At 37.8% G+C, this 14,493-nt stretch overlaps 1 protein-coding gene across 2 annotated transcripts in view; it reads left to right on the top strand.

Moving 5' to 3' along the window:
- KDM1B (lysine demethylase 1B) overlaps positions 1-14,493 on the top strand; it is a 29,991-nt gene that overhangs the window by 4,367 nt on the left and 11,131 nt on the right. For both annotated transcript variants that reach the window (XM_057424346.1, XM_057424345.1), the window contains 11 exons: positions 1,649-1,738; positions 2,529-2,640; positions 3,328-3,444; positions 4,193-4,231; positions 5,340-5,544; positions 6,638-6,822; positions 7,574-7,750; positions 8,668-8,742; positions 10,605-10,742; positions 12,142-12,313; positions 13,288-13,415. In XM_057424346.1, coding sequence (XP_057280329.1) covers positions 1,649-1,738; positions 2,529-2,640; positions 3,328-3,444; positions 4,193-4,231; positions 5,340-5,544; positions 6,638-6,822; positions 7,574-7,750; positions 8,668-8,742; positions 10,605-10,742; positions 12,142-12,313; positions 13,288-13,415 — 1,438 coding nt within the window. The remainder of the gene's footprint in view (positions 1-1,648; positions 1,739-2,528; positions 2,641-3,327; positions 3,445-4,192; positions 4,232-5,339; positions 5,545-6,637; positions 6,823-7,573; positions 7,751-8,667; positions 8,743-10,604; positions 10,743-12,141; positions 12,314-13,287; positions 13,416-14,493) is intronic.

Below are 14,493 nucleotides of genomic sequence, written 5' to 3'. Positions count from 1 at the left end.
AGATGGAAAATGAAACCATCATTTACTGCAGAAAAGTCTTTATTGCTCTTGTTGGCATGCTTTGCAGTCTGAGGTGAGATTCTGACCTTGAAATTTTAGGTCTTTGGAGACAGTCACACTTACTTGAACAATTTGGTTTTGAGTTGTTCATGGCTTCTGTGTACAAGTCCGTTTGCATGCTGACCCTGGCAGGACTGAGATGCTGGCAACATGTATCTGTAATAAGCAACATGTTAGACCTCATTATGCAGTAGTTGGACGGTAATTATATAGCCTTCCTCCCTTCCTCCTTAACTGAGACAAACTTTCCCTGTTTTGTTTATTTCCCAATTATATAATTCATTTCTGTGTGGATTGTTCTTTGGTGGCAGGAGGTCGATGTATTCTGGATGCTGGCATAGGAAAACCAAGTGTTTTGGCAGTTACGTAAGAGGAAGAAAAAGAGCACCTGAGATATCGGCATTGGCGATTTTGTTTTTATTAAGGAAACGATAGTGCTTAGTCATCTTTTTGAATTGTTATCTTTATATTTTGATTTCCACCCATCCTGCTCCCCCAAGTACATACTTTCAACATTATTTATTTGAGATGAGATCATTTTGTGGCTAGCTATTTCAGTTCGTAGCTTAGGTCACTGCTTTTTACCTCGTGCTTTTTACCTCGTGCATTTATCTTGAAACATTTCATAGAGTTTAATGAGAATTTTCTAAGTGAAGACTGATGGCTTTGTCTGACAAATATAGTATTTGTTATAGAACCATAAGGTAGTTAGGGTTGGAAAGGAACTTAAGATCATCTAGTTCCAACCCCCCTGCCATAGGCAGGGACACCTCACACTAAAATGGATAATTTAATGGATATTTTAATGATAATAAAATAAATGGATAATTTAATGGATAATTTTGTTAATGGATATTTCTATCTGAGATTAATAACGAATAAATGCCCAGAATATGTAACTGCTTCCTGAGGGTTTTCTCATTGGGTTAAAATCGCAGCCAAGTCAGTCATGTGAAAAAAATAAGCAACATCTGTTTTGTGTTCAGATTTGCCGTTATAGTTTTGTCAGTTGTTCTGGGGATGGGATGTTGTAATGATTTATGAATGAATTGATCACACGTACAAGGAAAATACTAATTTAAATGATACCTCCCACCCCTGCCCTAATACCAGAACAAAATGGAACAAAGGGACTGTAAGTTCCTGTGGAGAGGGACTTTGTTGTCTTATAAATTTGTAAAATGCTTAGTGTGTCACAGCACATACCATAAGAGCAAATGTATTTCATGTTCAGGAAACGTCTGCTTAAAGGGTATTAAGGCAGGCTCAGCTGACCATTGTTAGCGGGAGGTTGCTGGAAGGCAGTCCAGCTATAAAACTGCACATTGTGTACATTTTGCCTCCGTTGCATCTGGTGTTGCTTAGTTTGGAAAATGGAAATGTTTGAGACAATTGAAATGATCTTATTGTTGTTTGTATGACTTCAGTGCCTTGTGCGAGTCAGCTTTCATGAATGTAACATAAAGCCCTGTCTTGTCCTGAATGTTTTGTTCACATTCTAGAATGTGCTACTGTCAAAAGAAGATTTGATTTATTTTTTTTCCCCTAAATGTATCATAAATCTATTTCTATGTCTCCTGTGTTACAGATGTGCTAAAAATGGATATACATCTAGATGGTATCATCTTTCCTGTGGGGAACACTTCTGCAATGAATGTTTTGACCACTATTACCGAAGGTAGATTTGCCAATTAAGGTTGTACTTTTTCAGTACTTACTAAAATTTGGCAGTTGTTTCAACTGCTGAAACATCACATACATAAACATAACACAAAGACTTCTCCTCTGCGCTTGCTTTATTCAAAGTAAAACTTAAATATTGGTGCTAAAACTGCAGATGTTTTATGGACTAATCATCAACTTAAACACAGCAGCATGAATAAAGTGGTTACTGTAGGCAGGCTGGTTTGTGTATACAGTTCTCCTGAAGCTTTTGTCATTTTTTAGAACAATGTCAGAAAATTTGAAATAGGAGAGCAGTTTTAAGTAAATCTATTTTCCTTTATAAAGCAAATGCACTTTACAGTGTGAGTTCAGGAGACCTTGCCTCTCTGTAACATCAAATCAGTGAGCAGATTTGACTCTTGCAGTTCAGTAGCCATGAAGACTGGCCAGGCTCACAGAGTGCATGCAGCTCCAAGCTCCTTCCCATTTGAGAGGGAGTCAAGTCCAGTCCAGCTCTGCCAAGACTTTCACATGTTAATGTGCTCAGCAGTACCTGTGACTCAGTCCAGGCCTTAGATACCAGGAAGTGTGCTCATGATCAAAAAGACATACTGGTCAGGATGTAATTTACTGCTGTCCTAAGAAGCATGACTCTCCTTTTTTAATAGGAAAAATACAGGACTCTATACAGCCTTATTTCTCTGTCCTTACAGAAAAAGTTTAATTTTGGAGTAACTGCTGTTGCTTAAAGTTAACTAGATAATTGGTTTTCTGACTGCTTGCTCTTTTCTCTTTGTTTTTAGCCATAAAGATGGTTATGAGAAATACACTGCCTGGAAAAGGATTTGGACAAGTAATGGTAAAAGTGAGCCCAGTCCAAAAGCCTTCATGGCTGATCAACAGCTTCCATACTGGGTAAGATGGAGGGTGATTTATTTAATAGAATATATTTTAATGCAATGTTCTGATGTGAGTTTCTGATATTGTCTATTCAAGCAGCAGGTCAGCTGAGTTTTTTTGTAGGGGTTTTCTAGTATTATAGTGCTGCGGAAAAGCTCAATATAATTCTGATCAGCTCTTACATCGTTGATCTCCATACCCCACAAAGGACAACCTTTGGTCACTTTTCAGTGAGTGGCAGCTTAGATGTGTGATGTTCAGGTAGAGTAAGACTTGACAGAGAAAAGGGAGCTATAAGAAAGTACAAGTGTTAAAGACTTCCAAACCAGATTTTTTTAATTCCCTGGTAGAGAGAGCAGAAGAAGAGAGATTGGAATGCAAATAATGTTGTTGTTGGGGATTTTGTTTTTGAAGTGGTGAACAATATGTTTTTGCAATAATGCTTGCAAAACCCACTGAAGGATGTAGTAACTGGGTGTTGAATTAATTTCGAAGTTAGGTTCTGTGGAGAAATTCCGTCTTACTGGAGATGGGCACAAGGTTTCTATATACGACCTGAGAATTACATGAGAACAAATTTAACAATTGTATTTGACGACTGTCTCACATCTCTCTTCTTTCTAATTGGTTAGTTATGCTTCATTAATCTTATCTGTAATCAGGCAGCAACAAGTAAAAACATGTTTGTTTTCTGACTTGTAGGTGCAGTGCACAAAGTCAGACTGTGGTAAATGGCGTCAGCTGACAAAGGAAATCCAGCTGACACCACAAATAGCAAAAACCTACAGATGTGGTATGAAACTGAACAATTCCACCAAGGTAACACAGAAGAATTTGCCCATACTGAAACTAACAACAAGCTGGTATTTCTTGTTTGCAGACATTAATTTCTCTTTTGCTGCTTAATGTTTCTAATGTCAAAATGATTGATGGCCTGGAGAGCTGCATGGTAACAGGCCTAAATGCTCAATAAGCTCTAATTCATTTCTAGCAAGTCTGTCGTGAGGCTTTACGTGAAAACTCTCAGCTGTGGCATGAGATTTAAGTCCTGAAATTTGGAGGAGCCCTTATAGTGCCATAGAATCTATATAGTTAAAAATGTAACATGAAAAGACTGACCATATGAAATTTTGAAGGGTCAGCATTCAATCTTGATACTCTTAAAATAAATGAGAAACTGTCCTTTATAGTCAAGACTGGAAGAGTCTTTGGAAAATGTGAAATAATTTTTCTATGAAGTTCCTTTTTTTTTTCCCCTTCATTTTTTTGTTTCAGTGTTCCCCTTCACTTCATGGAATAGAATGTATATTTTAATGTCGGATCAATAGAAACTAACTTAACAAATGAGAAACATTTTCTGGCCTGTTTTTAATTTACGGTCTGTTGAGTTTTTTAATTATGTGTATGTTACACTATTTTTGACTAACATAATCATCTTTGTTACAGAAGACTAATAGCAACACTTTAAGTTTAAAAAAACTATGCCATAGACAAATTACTTTGTTTTACATTTAATTTTTGTTGTACAGCTTAAGAATAGCTGTGATACTGTTTGTTTTAATTTCAGGGTGAGGGCTCAGACCAGTGTTCCATGCCTGAGGACTTGGTGAGTAGTGACTGTTCTTTCTCATTTGTTCTAGAATATGAAAGCATTCTTAAAGCATGGCATATTTCTTTCTTTTTCTTGGTCCTTTGGCCAATCATAGCAGTATTTATGCATTTTGCTCAGGAAATTGTCAGACACTATTTGCAACAGAGCCTAGGGCCTTCTACTTTCTCATCTTTTTTCTCTTCAGCCCTACCATAACTGTTAGCTTTTAGGTGATTTGTGGTGTCTTTGAGCTGTGGCCTGTGATTCAAGGTTTACTCCTAATTCTCATTTTTGATCAAGGCAAAACAGTCTTCAGTTGCCAGCTTTCAAATAGAATTCCCCATCCTAAAATTTCCCTGTCTTCCAGGTGGTTTCTATCTTTAGTCAAGCTAGTCTCCCCTTTCTAAAGACTCCAAGAGAACATCAAAACATGTTTTCTTTCTCTTCTCCCTCGTAACACAAGACTAGACTTGATGTATGTTGGTATTTCAATGGGTTTATGATCACGTAACCCTGCATTTCAGATACAGTATCATCTGATGTTCAATAAGACAATGTTGACAAGTGTACCTGAGGTACCTCTATCCCAGGAAACATGTTTAAGCTTTTTGTGGTCTCTTGTAGAAGCTTCGTGGATTGCTTCCTTAATGTATGTTTGACTTGTAAACTAAGACTGAACCATTAGCGGTTTTTAGGGTTTTAGAAGGTCTTTGAAGGGGATAGCAGAACCTAAATTAAATTGATCAGTTGGCGTAGACTTTCCTAAATTCAGATTTTTGGATGAATAAAAGCCTGTGGATATTTTATAAAGGGCTTGATAAGGCATAGATGTGTTGTCATGGCATGTCTCATCTGTTTGCTTTCCACGTGGATGTGGAGTTTGTGAAGTTTCACCTCCATTTCTGAGTAAGTGATTAATGCTGCAGGTTTTCTGTGTCAGGCTGAGGAAGGGGAAAGAGGGAGAGAAAATGTCTTTCTGACTTGCAATTCGGAGACTGGTACTTTAGTGCTTATTGGACTCAGTTTTGGAGTGTGGGGGGGAAATTGGTTAATTTTCCCAGCGTTTTCAAAGTACTGACATGTTCTCTTCTCCCCTCTTTCCTTCACTTCTCCGCTTGGCCAGAGAGTGGCTGAAGTTTCAGACCATTGGTGGTACTCCATGCTCATACTCCCTCCCTTGCTGAAAGACAGTGTGGCAGCTCCCTTTCTAGCTGCATATTATCCCGACTGCGTGGGCATGAGTCCATCCTGTACCAGCACCAATCGGTTACCTGGTGAATCCAACATTGTGAAGTTAGAGCACTTAAAGAGCGTGCCTAATTTGACTGGTAAGGGCCATCTGCAGGGCTCTGTTGCTTAAGTAGGTGTGATAAATTTTGTCTTATAACTGAGCTTATAAGACGCATAATGCTCCTGATTGGAAGTACTGGTTCTGTTCTCAGCACTGATACACACTCTCTGTGTAACTGCCTCTGTAGTTCTTTGATGCAATTTAGTCCTTTTGTAAGGTAAAGGTAATACATTTTGTATGGCTTTTCTTTAGGGAGTAAGCTGAGACTGCTTAGGCTTTTTGTTTACCACTTCTCATTTGTTTATGGGAATAGGAAATTAACATGTGGGTACTTAAAGATTGTGTTCTTAAGGAAATGAAGATTTATCAAAACAAAACACAATTCTGCTGGTTTTGGTATTGTGGATCTTTGGGGCTTTGGAGGAAAGGATTTGATTTCTTAAGGCACTTAGATTCTGTTTATTTTTTTGCTAGCGACAGGTCTGAGGCTGACAGCCTGGGAGTTCAGATCTGCAGAATAGGTCAGGTACAGAGGAAAGGTAATTCAGGATTCCAATACTCATCTCAGAGAGAGTGCTTTGAGGGAAGTTCAGCTTCTGTGTTGTCTTAGCAGGATCTGGTCTCCTTATGTGCTGAAGAAAAATCTGTTCATCTATTCAACAGATATTTATCTGCTTAACAAATGGAAAACTTCATTGCTACCAATACTGCGTGTGGAAAATGATTACTTTTAGTTACTGTCCACTCTGGGCAGTACTGGGAGTTGAAGCTGAAGGGTTTCAGAGTACTGCATGAGCCTGTACAGTGATGAACCTTAGACTCGAGTTTAGATTCTGTTCCTTGTTGGACTCATCATGATATCTGAGGGCACATACTGTTTCTCTGACAAAACTTAAGCTCTGATAGGTCCAAGACATACCCATCAGGTAGCAGGACAATAATTAATACTGCACAGCCTAGAGGGTAGGAGAGGGAACAGCAATTTAAATGAAATCATTCTAAAGGTGGCTAGAGGCTGAAATCTTTGTTACTTATTTTTCTGTCTGAGGTCAATGGATCATCTTAAGAGGGAAAAGGATGTGGTGAAGATGTATCAGAATATGACTGGTTCATGCTGTGTCTTTATTCAGTTGCAGGCATGAACAAGTATTTCCAGCCTTTTTACCAGCCCAATGAATGTGGGAAAGCACTTTGTGTGAGGCCAGATGTTATGGAATTGGATGAGCTCTATGAGTTCCCAGAATATTCACGAGACCCCACCATGTACTTGGCTTTGAGAAACCTGATTTTGGCTCTGTGGTATACAAACTGTAAGGTAAGAGATGCTAATAGTTAATTTGTTTACAAAAAATAGCTACTTTTTTTGGGGGTGTGGACTCTCTTCTTGGATGCTTGGTGGCTTTGTTGTTTTTTTTTTACTGATTTTTAATTTTAATGCCTCAGAGCTTCTTTTGCAGTAAAATACAAAAGTTTTGAAAGTATTGAAACTCTACAGAGTGGACCCAGCTATTAACTTTTAAGCAGTATTTGTGGGTACTTTATGATTTTCTTTTTTTCATATGACTGTTGGTCAGGGATAGTCTTTTTACTTATGCTAACTCTGTGACACTGCCTTCAATGGAATTACTAGAACTTCACATATGGAAGCTTTCAGATACTGGTGTCTGTATTTATATGAAGGTTTTGGATATAGATCTATTTTTAGCTGGAATGCCATTTTGGAATAGATTTTACTGGAAAGTCATTGTGAGCATTGCCACTAGGTAGATTAATTTTGCAATCAGGGATGCATTTCAATTCCTATAGTAATGTAGCACACCATGGAGCTTGTGAGAATGTCTGTTAGACTCATTTGCTTTTATTCCAAGTTAATCTAACTTAAGAAATTGTTACTTTACTGAGTACAGCTGGCTAGAAAGAAACTTCCACAGAACTTGCTTTTAAAATGCTCTCAGAAGCCTGATTCATGATTAATTTTTACCACCTGGTTTACAGGTTAAATATGATGTGAATGCATGGAAAAAAAGAGTATTAGAAAATCAACTTTCCTTGTTTCTCCTTTGCAGGAGGCTCTTACCCCTCAAAAATGTATCCATCACATCATTGTTCGGGGGCTTGTGCGTATTCGCTGTGTACATGAAATGGAGAGGATACTTTATTTTATGACAAGGAAAGGGCTAATTAATACAGGGATTTTGTCAGTCAGTCCCGACCAGTATCTTCTTCCTAAAGAATACCACAACGTAAGTTGCTGTAGTAATCCCTACATTATTAGTGCTATAAAACTACATGGGACATGTCACAAGTTTTTGGTTCTGGATTTTTTTTCTCATTTGCATAAACAACTGGAATAGGTAAAATTACATCTAAAAGCAAACACATTGCATGTTTTTCATATGGTTCTCATCTGTCTTCAATAGTTCTGGAAACTATAGGCATCGGACTGTTCACAGCAAGGTTTTTGTTTCCACTAAAATCTATGGAATTCATGGATTTGTACTTCCTATGAGCTTTTCGGGTGGATGGGAACTGTGTGAAGAAGACACAATACGCTTATGTTCTTCTCATGGCTTAACCTTACAATACACCTCTGCTTCCCTATGTGAGGAAATTCCTATTTCATGTTGTTTTGCAAGAACTATGATTAAAGGGTACATGTTTATGACTACAATTTGCTCGACAGCACATATTAATTATCAAATTAATTAATGTATTTGGGAATATCTCCTAGAAATTGTAAGTTGCTTCATGTTTGGAAAGTGCATTTGTATGTTTTTAATTTATGAAATAGTCTTTACTGTTCAACCCAATCTGTGATTGACATCGTGACAAGGTAAGCATGTTTCTTGGCTGATAACTTCAGTTAGATTTTGTTACTTGGCTGATAACTTCAGCTGTTTCCGTTAAAAGAAATTGAGACATCTGCTTTTAAAGTCCTTAAAAGCTGTAACTATTTTCAAAGCTACAATTTATCTTTCCTCTATATTAAATGCACTGTCATCTTTAAAAGTTATCACTGATTACTTTAGAGGACAAGAGAGCCTAGACTTCTGAAACCTACATGTATTTTTAACTTTAGCAAGAAGAAAAATAAGCGTGCAGTGATAATTTCTATTCTAGCTCTATTTTTAGTTATATAATTTTTTTTAAATTTTTTTAGAAATCTGTCATTATTGTTGGGGCTGGTGCAGCAGGATTAGCAGCAGCCCGGCAGCTGCACAACTTTGGAATTAAGGTATGAAACTTTGGAGCGCACTACTTAAAAAATTAGACTTCCTCTGCTTTGGAGGTGTTCTTCATTAAAATGAAAGAGAAAATAACAATTACATTCTTGTTACAGACATTTATGTATAGGGAATCTTAATTTGTGTCATGGTTTAAGCTCAGCCAGTAACTGAGAACCATGCAGCTGCTCGCTCGCTCTCCCACCCCCTGCTCCCGGAGGGATGTGGAGGAGAATCGAAAGAATGTAACTCCCACGGGTTGAGATAAGAACAGTTTAGTAACTAAGGTATAACACAAACACTACTGCTGCCACCAATAATGATAAAGGAAATAACAAGGGGAGAGAATACAACCGCTCACCACCCGGTGACAGACACCCAGCCAGACCCGAGCAGTGATCTAGCCCTCTGGGTAACTGCCCCCAGTTTATATACTGGGCATGACGTGCTGTGGTATGGAATACCTCTTTGGTTAGTTTGGGTCAGGTGTCCTGTCTCTGCTTCCTCCCAGCTTTCCCTCCTCCCTGGCAGAACATGAGACTCAGAAAGTCCTTGGTCAGAGTAAACATTACTTAAGAACAACTGAAAACATCAGTGCTATCAGCACTGTTCTCGGGCTGAGAGTCAAAAACACAGCGGTGCACCAGCTACTAAGAAGGAGAAAAATGACTGCTATTGCTGAACCCAGGACAATTTGTAAAATCTAGAAGCTTATTGAGTAAATCTGCTGGTTTAAAACAGCATTTATTGGTATCTAAAATTCAGCAAAGCACACAGTGAATATTTTACAAAGGCTTGGTTTGGGAGAATAGGGGAGATAATCATGTCCAAAAAATGGGACTGTAGATGATAATGTTGTTTAAATGAGGTGAAATATTCTTTCATTTGTGCACTTTGCTGTACTTCCTTGTTGCTTACTAAAAACAAGCAAATTTTATGTATTTTGCCTTTCTCATATTTGACAGTGTGATCTCACAATATTTACATGTTGACGTAATTGTACATTCTATGGAACTCTTTACATATGAAGTGTTTGCAAAGCTGATGTTTAAGGAAATGAATAAGCATCTGACTTTTCAGATTGACATATTTATATGTCCATATATGTATATATTTATGACTCCCTGAATCCTACAGGCCCATTATCTCATTCTTTGGTTGCTAAATAGCAAATTAAGTACAGTCTTTCTGTACGCCAAGTCTTTTGGAAAGCTATCCTGCAGTAAAATACATAAAAAAGGTCTTGCCAGTTGATATTTAAAACATATGATACATTATATATATATATATACACACACACTGTTGCTTTCTACTGCTCTGAAGAGATGATCTTTCTCTAAAAATAAAAAGAGAACATAAGTAGGTGTAAACATAATTGGCCAAATATCTATCTAGTCCAGTATCCTGTGTCTGTGATAGATAGCGGATGCTGAATGAGTATGAATGGTGGAAATACATGAGAATTGGGTTTTCTTGGAATATTCCAGGATTAAATTTCTCCAAAAGGTGAATGAATTTTCTCAGATGGACACTGCACCCAGATCATTGTGCTTAACAGCCTCCAGCACTAAAACATATATATATAAATAGCCTTAAATCCAATTTTGAGATGTCCTGAATACATCTTAAGCCTATTTTTGTTAGGGTAATTTCTTAAATTAACAATTATTTTCTATGTGTATATCCTGAAGGGTAACCTTTTAAAGACAATTTAAATGCATAAATGGACAATATCCACAAATAAAAATAAAGATTATTAGCACTGCTGGATTGCTTGGTTTTTTTTATGTTTCATTTTCTCCTTTGCTCTGGAGTTGAGCAGACGTTTAATGTAATCAAATCTTACAATTTACTAAGCTGCATTGTGTCATAGGTCATTATCCTGGAAGCTAAAGACCGAATTGGTGGCCGAGTGTGGGATGACAAGACATTCAAAGGAGTCACTGTTGGAAGAGGTGCACAAATCGTCAATGGATGTGTCAACAACCCAATGGCACTAATGTGTGAGCAAGTGGGTTCCCTGCAGTGGTCATGCATTGTCACTAGTGAAAAACTGTCATTAAAGCCAGGTTTGAGTGGCTGGATAAGGGTGGGAGTCCATTTTCATGGTATGATTAAAACACTGTTCTGTGTTGTAAGTAAACTCTGTGTTGCTATTGTATCTTTGATAACAGCTGGGAACAAAGAAGGGCTGTAGAATGGTACATTATGTAAAGGAAAGCTTCAGCTTCTGAACCAGAAGAAACCGCTTTTTCCCTTTTTCTGGAAAGTATTTGCTATCAGAGGCTATTGCTATGTTGTCATAATATATACTTCTGTGACGGGCTTGCCTTTGCTCAGCCTCTGTATTTCTAGTTCAATTCCACACAAGTTAAGATGATTATGTCCAAGGGCTACTAATGTAAACACACTACAGTTAGATTTTTGGTTGTTTTGTTCCATGTGGGTGTTTTGGGGCAGGAAGCTGAGTATCTCCAAGTGGAACCAGAGTATGGATTTTGTTCAGAGAGGCTTGCAAATTGAGCCCATGCTGTTTTAACTGTATAGTGCTCTATAGTGTCATAAGGGGATTTTTTTTCATGAGGATGTTTGGGTTTTTTTTATCATGTTTTAGTTATGAGGTGAAGAGCAATGGCTTCTGAATATCCTGGCTGCCCATCCCTTTGTGGTCATTTCATACTGCCTTTCATTCAAAGCACAACTCTTATCTTGAGAATGGATCTGCAGTGGTGACCAGCACCCTAGAGAACTGTGAGGATACATGAAAAAGTGGAGTGCACCCTTATGTATTTGCTATTTCCTTCAGACTGTAGAACATAAAAACATCTTTATTCTGATTTAGTTCTGTTGTGTGTTTGGTACAAGTTGGACAAGTAGAGCAAGGTACTCTAGAAGGTTTAATTCCAAATTTCTTTCTTTGCTTGCTTGCTTGTTAATAAAATTGGAGGTAATCAGCAAGCAACATCCTGTCAGTTCCTGAATACAGGGAACTATTTGGGCATCAGGCAGAAGAAAATTCTGGCAAATTATTTTAATGGCTATTTAGAGAATAAGATAAGGTAGAAATAAAGGAGACTGGTTCATCACGTTTGATGACTAGATCCAACATTTCTATACCAGCCCCTGGCCTGAGAGGAAAGTTGGAGATAAGGTTTCTGGAAATCCCTGATAAAGAAAGGATTGATGAGGGGGGTGGAAACTGAAAAATCAATGGAATGAAAAATTGTTGGTATTCCAGTTTTAAGACAATGAAAGTTTGAGTTAATCTGACTAATTATCTAAAGTTATGGGCATTTTTTAAGTGGTATCACTTAAATTTGAGGGATTTACCTTATTTTAAATAATTTTGAGCAGGCTATGCACTGTAGTTTTTCAATACTTAAAGCGCAATAAAATGTCTTTTTCTTAAGCTTGGCATTAAAATGCACAAACTAGGGGAGAAATGTGACTTGATCCAAGAAGGTGGAAGAATAACAGATCCCACCATTGATAAACGTATGGACTTTCATTTCAATGCCATCCTAGATGTCGTCTCTGAGTGGAGAAAAGATAAAACTCAACATCAAGATGTTCCTCTTGGTGGTAAGTGTGAGAGGTATTGCAAACTGAAGATGTTGGCTGTGTTCATAGACTTTTATGTTAAACATTTTTAGAAGTGTGTGGATACACATCTGACCTTAAATCCAACAGGAGGACTATTGTATACACACAGACCAAAATGTCACTTGTAACTTTTAAGGAAGTCTAATTGGTAGGCTTTTATAGTACTGTGTGACTTCTGATGTGGTATCTCGTTTTCATGAGGTAGCTTTTTCAGTGTAACTAGTGGCACTAGCAGTTAAAAGGATGTGTTCCTTGCTGAAGTAGGCCGTAGTTATCGACAACTCTTACACTTTTTGATTAATCTTTCTAAAAAATAGCCTGATTAAAGCCTTCTGCTGGCAAGAATTTTCCCATCCCCATTGGTAACGTCTCCCACCACACTTACAGCATGCAAGCACATTCAACAACAACAACGAAAACTTGCTCAGAAATGTCTGCCTTCCAGATCTTTCCAGCTGGAGTCCGTAAGACAGAATTAGCAGCTCCTATGTTCTTCAGTGAACTCTGGATTAAATTCCTCAGCTTTTTTGGTTTTGTAAAAATTCGGCAAGGATTTATTTGCAAGGATTCTCCATTATTTTATGGTGTATTTTCCTTGAAAGATCTTCTACTGTATATTGATGATAGCTAAACGATTAATTTAAATCCTGTCTCAATTGGCTAGCCCAGCTGTGCTGTCGCAATGTTTCTTATTTTCTTTGAAATAATTTTAACCTCTATTTTACCCTAAAGCTTCCCATTTACTAGGGAAACCTGCGATCAAATAACAAAGTTGTTTGTCACCAGAAAGTTCTTGTCTTTTTTTTTTTTTTTTTCCCTATGAGAAGAAAAACATCTTGGTGCAAATAGCAATAAGCATGAAAATCTTGTGATCCAGAGAACAGCATATTGAAATGTAGCAGGACTTCTGACGAATCATGATATATCCTTGTTTTAAACATGTTCTTTCGCAGAAAAGATACAAGAGATCTATAAAGCCTTTATTCAGGAGTCTGGTATCCAGTTCAGTGAGCTTGAAGAAAAAGTATTGCAGTTCCATCTCAGTAATTTGGAGTATGCCTGTGGCAGCAACCTCTCTCAGGTGAGTTTTGATAGCTGTGTTCTGATGTTGTTGAGCTTCATAGGAAATAGGGTTGGAGGCAACATTGAGAAATCATCTGATCTATCCCATGGTCCCAAAGGATCAGCTACCCCTAAACTTCCTGTGTGCCAAACATGTTCTTTAAAAGCATTGAGAGACAGACTACAGTGCTGCCTTAGGTAATCTGGCAGGAGTTCATGACATACTTCCAGCGAGATCCTCCTTAACGTGGAAGTTGGAAGTAGATGGTGCAGTGGAGTAGGACATCTTGCTGAGATACTGGGTGGTAGGATTCACAGGAGAGTTACTCCTCCTCAGACGCTGTCTGTGACTTCTGCTTCTCAGTTCTGTGTTTAAAAACTGAAGTATTTCTCTACCTTGCTAGGTATCTTGAGAATAAATGCATTTAACTTCTGAAGTGCTCCAACACCCTGATGGTTCAGCACTCCTAGGTATTCTGTTGACTACATGATACTTAGCTTTCCTTGCAACTTCAGTTTTAACCAAGCAGGTTCAGGAAATTGATATCAAAGTATGATGTTGTTTGCACTGCATTATTTACTCAGTCCTGTTGCTTGGGTTAAAGATGTTTTGAGTCAATTGTAGTGGGACAGCTGACTGATCTGTGCAGATGCACAAATCTGAACTGAGAAGCACATAACATAATACAAATCTGCAAGACTGTGGGCAGTCAGTGGAAAACAGTTTGATGTGTCAAGCTTTCTTCACACATAAACACCCAAGGAAATAAGAAAAATGTTAAAATCTATCTTCAATTTTAAACTCAAAATATGAACTAAATGCAACTGCAGTGATAGGAACTGGCATCTGAATAGCAGTTTGAGAATCGTTTCCAATTTTTTTTATTGCTTAGTGATATTTGCACTAAGCAATCACCACTTTTGTACTATGAGTTTGCGGGGGGGGGGGGGGGGAGAGATCAATGAAAGATATCATGGAGGAACCTCTGAAGTGACAGAAAATTTCCACTGAGATCTTTCGGTTCTCATTTTTTCCCTTCATGTTGGGAAATAAAATATTTCCAGTTTTATTTGAAGTTTTAAGACTGTAAAATCTG

Source organism: Pezoporus wallicus, unplaced genomic scaffold (assembly GCF_028554395.1).
Source record: "Pezoporus wallicus isolate ANWC-B61680 ecotype Strahan unplaced genomic scaffold, APGP_CSIRO_Pwel_v1 contig_5485, whole genome shotgun sequence".
Lineage (NCBI taxonomy): Eukaryota > Metazoa > Chordata > Aves > Psittaciformes > Psittacidae > Pezoporus > Pezoporus wallicus.
The sequence above is the reverse complement of the archived record's forward strand: the minus strand, read 5'-3'. Positions and strand labels throughout refer to the sequence as shown.